This window comes from Penaeus monodon, chromosome 38 (assembly GCF_015228065.2).
Source record: "Penaeus monodon isolate SGIC_2016 chromosome 38, NSTDA_Pmon_1, whole genome shotgun sequence".
Taxonomy (NCBI): Eukaryota; Metazoa; Arthropoda; class Malacostraca; order Decapoda; family Penaeidae; genus Penaeus; species Penaeus monodon.
Window position 1 is genome coordinate 30631767 of NC_051423.1, and position 5000 is coordinate 30636766.

Consider the following 5000-nt stretch of genomic DNA (forward strand, 5'->3'; position numbering starts at 1 on the left):
TAATTACCAAAGCCGACAAAGGTAATAACGTAGTTATCCTAAATAAATCTGATTATATAAGCAAAGCTCATTCCCTTTTGAACGACAACTCGACGTATCAAAAACTGCGCTCCAACCCGTATTCTTCTGTCAAGGAGTCATTTCGTAAAAACCTTAGACGTATTGCTGCCTTTTGTCCTGACCCCAAATTCTTTGATCGCTTTAGAACGGTTAATCCCTCTATTCCGTATTTTTATGGCCTTCCTAAAACTCACAAACAGGGCGTCCCTCTAAGGCCTATTATTTCGTTTTGCAACTCGGTTACCCGTCCTTTAGACTCATGGCTAGCGAGCGTTTTATCTCCTTTTATGGGGTCTTTTTCTGATAGTCATATTAAACATTCAATGGATTTCATGGATAAGGTTAGAAACTTGCCGACGCACGGTAAGAAATTAGTGAGCTTTGATGTAGATTCTTTGTTCACTAATGTTCCGCTTGAAGATGTGTTAGAATTTCTTGAAAGAAAACTTTATTCAGCTCGTGATAAGATCCCTATTCCGGTCAATTGCTTTATTGATCTCATTCGTTTGTGCGTCACGAATAATGTCTTTACTTTTGACGGCGAATTTTATAAACAAATCAATGGTATCGCGATGGGAAGTAGCTTAAGCCCGGTTCTTGCGAATTTATATATGGAGATGTTTGAATCTGAACTCCTTCCGTCGATTCTCCCTCCCGACACGGTTTGGTTTCGTTATGTTGATGATGTATTTTCTATGTGGCAAGCGAACCGTTCAGATTTCGATGATTTTCTCAGTAAACTCAACAACCTCGCGCGTACTATCAATTTTAAAGTAGAATGGGAAGATTCAGGGAAATTACCATTTCTCGACATACTGTTATTCAATGTAAATGGCTCGCTTAAATTTTCGGTTTACCGTAAACCCACTCACACCGCTAATTATCTTCATTTTTTCTCGAATCACCCGTTATATGTTAAAAAGTCAGTAGTCTCGTCCATGTTTCTTAGGGCATATAGAATTTGTGACAATGAGTTTATTGATCGGGAGCTTGACGTCATTTTTGAAACTTTTTCGAAATTAGGATATCCCCATTTCTTCTTAAATCAGGCACACTCATCTGCGAGATGGAAATTTTATACTCATTCCCGTAATTCTCAACAGGATAGTGCCAGTAATCTATTAATTGTTCCGTATAACCCGTCCCTCGATGAAAAACGGCACATGTTTAAAGGCGCTGGCATTGACATTGTCTTTACATATCCGAATACGTTGCGTAATACTTTAGTAAAACACAATGCGGCTAGCGGTGCTCTTGAGACTTCTCCCGGTATTTACACTATACCTTGTAAAGATTGCCCCAAGTTTTACATAGGTGAGACCGGTAGAGCTTTTGAGAAAAGAATTAATGAACATAAGCGTGATGTTAGATTTGCTAGAGAATCAAATGCGTGTTTCGTTCATTTACGGGATGAAGGTCACCGGCTTAACTGGAAAAGCGCTAAATTAATTCATAAATCAGCCAATTCGTACGAAAGAAAAATGTTAGAATCTCTTTTAATTAGAAAAATGCCTAATTTCAACTTGAGTGCTGGTCAATGGGGCCTGGATGATCTTACCTCCTCATTAGTTAGCAAAGCCTTCCCCAGACTCTTCGACCTTGACCCTCCTGAGACCTGATTCAGCTCTTGTTCGTCCTGTCTCTCTATCACTATATATACTTGCCAAAATTATCTCCTTGTATCCATTTCGGTTTTATTCGTCTGAAGAGGAACTCTTGAAGAGTTCGAAACGTTACGGTTTAGTTTCATTTTCTACTGTGGCTGTTTCTCTTTTCATATATATATATATATATATATATATATATATATATATATATATATATATATATATATATATAATAAGAATGAAATCATATGTGTATGTATATATATATATATATATATATATATATATATATATATATATATATATATATATATTAATATTAATATATTTCATATATGTGTGTGTGCATGATATCTACATATATAATACACACACCTTCCCTTCCTCGCTCCTTTCTCTCTCTCTCTCTCTCTCTCTCTCTCTCTCTCTCTCTCTCTCTCTCTCTCTCTCTCTCTCTCTCTCTCTCTCTCTCTCTCTCTCTCTCTCTCTCTCTCTCTCTCCCTCCCTCCCTCCCTTCTTCCTTCCCTTTCTTTCTCCCTCCCTCTCTCCCACCCACCCTCCTCCTCTTCTTCTTCCCCTCTCTTCCCCCTCTTCTTCCCTCCCTCCCTCTTTCCACCTCTTCCTTCCTCCCTCTTTCAATCCCCCCCCCCTCCTCTCTCTCTCTCTCTCTCTCTCTCTCTCTCTCTCTCTCTCTCTCTCTATCTATCTATCTATCTATCTATCTCTCTCTCTCTCTAAACATAAACATACATACTTACCATCTGGTATCGTCCGAATCCTCCGATATAGACGAAAATGTCATCGAAGTCTTTAATCGCCATTGTAGAATCCGTCAAGCTTTCGGATAAATCTATTCCACGTCGAATCGAAATCTGTGTTAACTGTAAAGAAAACGTCTCCAGTTTAGATTATTTTTATTTCTGCTTACTCACTGAGCTTCGTTTAAGGAAGTCCAATGCTATTTACGTGATATGAATAATAATTTTATACCACTGTGTTATTTTTTGCGCCGCGACTTCCTTCTTACGTTCGAACTCGTGCATCATTGGCGTCGCTTATGGCATGATTCTCCCGTTTATTTGTTTCCTCTTCCTTTCTTTATCGGTTACTTCTCTTCCTTATTCTTCTCCTAATTTCTGATTCCTCTTCCGATTTATTTTTTTTATTTTTTTTGTTCTTTTTAAAATGCTCGTTTCTAGTTCTGTTGTTTAATTCTCTCAAAATTCTTATTCTTTCTGTTTTACTTTTCTGCTCTCTTCCACGTTTTTTTTTTTCTTTTTTTTTTTTTTTGCAAATGTCTGTTCCTTCGTTATCTTTTTACTTTTTTTTCTAAAGTCTCGTTCGATTAATTACTCTTTTTTCTATATTTCTATTCCTTTCATTTCTTTAGCTAACATCCATTGTTCTTTTAATTATTAATGTCTCTGTTAGTGTTTATTCTTCCTTTTATTTATCTATGTTCTTCACTCAGTCTATTCCTTTGGTTCATTTCCATTTATTTATCTAATTCTTTTTTTATGTTTATTCGCTATTCACTAATTAGTTAATTTTTCATTTACCTACTCATTGTTAACTAATTTATTCATTGCTCAGTAATTTATTCAGTGTTCAACTTTTATTAATTTATTTACCTACTTGTGTATTTATATTCTTGTTTACATATCTAGTCGTTTATTCATATATCTTATCATTTATCTATTCGCTCTCACTTACCTATTTCTGTTTCCAAATGCTCAATCATTCACTTAATTCCTTTTGCGTGCGGGAACCTATTCATCCTCCTCCCTTCCAAGATACGTTTATTCTCTCATTTATTCTTTCGTGTCCGCCATCCAGCCGCGCGCAGGTATAATTTCTGACGCGAGGTGATTTTCATTTGTTTCTCCGATCGATTACTTTCTGGCCGGTGATCATAGTTCAAGGCCGTTCGCTTCCTTCGCGTGTGCTGCCACGCTGATATTAGGAATGAATAATCGTTCTATTTTCTTTTTCTTTTTAGGGGGGAGGGGGATTTTTTTTTTTTTTTTTTTTTGTGTGTATGTGATGATCGGACTTTTCGTGTCTTTTGAGAGATGGTAGCTTGGGAAAAATGTGTGTTTTACGTGGTCCGTGTGTGGTTTTTTTCGTGTGCTGATGTGTGTGTGTGTGACGGATTTTAGCATCAACAGAAATAACAGTTTTTTTTCTTCCTCTTCTATAAATCTCTATTGTAGTATTTAATCTCCCCTTTGTAAGATGACTTGTGTTTTGCGTTGCTGTGGTAATATCTACAACCTTCTTTTTGGCGAACACGAACGACAGATGCACGAAACACTAACTGTGGTAGCTTTGTTTCCGTCAGTGTTTGCGTTTCCAAAAGAACCCTCCGCATGCAAATGGCCTGACCCCATCACACTCACAGAGTACCACTACTACCAACTGGCAAAGATAGTGCCCATGTGAACAAACATGGGGTTATACATGTCACACCGTTATTTCAAATAGATATAATTGTGTAAAGATGACAACAATATTGTAAATTGAAATATTCTAGAATAGTAGACTATGCTTAAATGAACATCTCGTATAATAAAAATAATAATAATAATAATAATAAAAATGGACGATAAAAGTGCTTGTTTGGTAGGCCCCATAACACTAGCACTTTTACCGTCAGATCTGGCGTTTGTCTATGAATGTGAGGCTCCCCCGTGCATTGCATGCAAGCGGAACGCCTCCCGGACGAAGTCGATAGCGACCATTTTCGTCTGAGAATAATTTGCGCCTTGATCTTGTGCTTCTAGAATGGTTTTATTAATGGATTAAATAAAAGAAGGTCATATGAATATAATTCAATAATCTTGAATACTTTAATTTTGTCTTCTTTAAATAATCATATACATTTGGGATGTGACATGCATGAGAATGCTTGTTGATTCCCAAAACCTGACTCTTATGACCCCATGTCTGTTCACATTTACTAACTCTGCCAACGTGGCCGGCTCAGCCCATTCGCATGCGGGAAGCTCTTGTCGAAACGAAAAAATTGGAGGAAAAGAACAAGTGTGACAAAGGCATTTATTTTATTCTCTCGCTGGCTGAGGAGGCATCGGCTCTGAGTCTCGGCGAATGGGGGGAGGGGGTAGGAGGGAGGGAAAAGAATGTTACTGTCATTTCGCAGATTTTCCGGTTTGTTTACAAAGAAGACTTAACTACGGTAAGTTTGTAATGTTATTCCAATTGTGTGGGTGTGTAACCATGCGCATTTCGATGCTCTGCTTCTCATTTGCCAATTAAATCAATAAAAAAATGAGAAGAGACAATGAAGAACGCAAGTATTTTCTCCATAAGTCA

At 37.3% G+C, this 5000-nt stretch overlaps 1 protein-coding gene across 2 annotated transcripts in view; it reads right to left on the reverse strand.

Moving 5' to 3' along the window:
* The window catches only part of LOC119596969 (solute carrier family 22 member 5-like), an 18009-nt gene that overhangs the window by 10970 nt on the left and 2039 nt on the right, over positions 1–5000 (reverse strand). For both annotated transcript variants that reach the window (XM_037946373.1, XM_037946371.1), the window contains exon 2: positions 2426–2548. In XM_037946373.1, the coding sequence (XP_037802301.1) occupies positions 2426–2488 (63 nt within the window). In that variant the 5' untranslated portion in view covers positions 2489–2548. The remainder of the gene's footprint in view (positions 1–2425; positions 2549–5000) is intronic.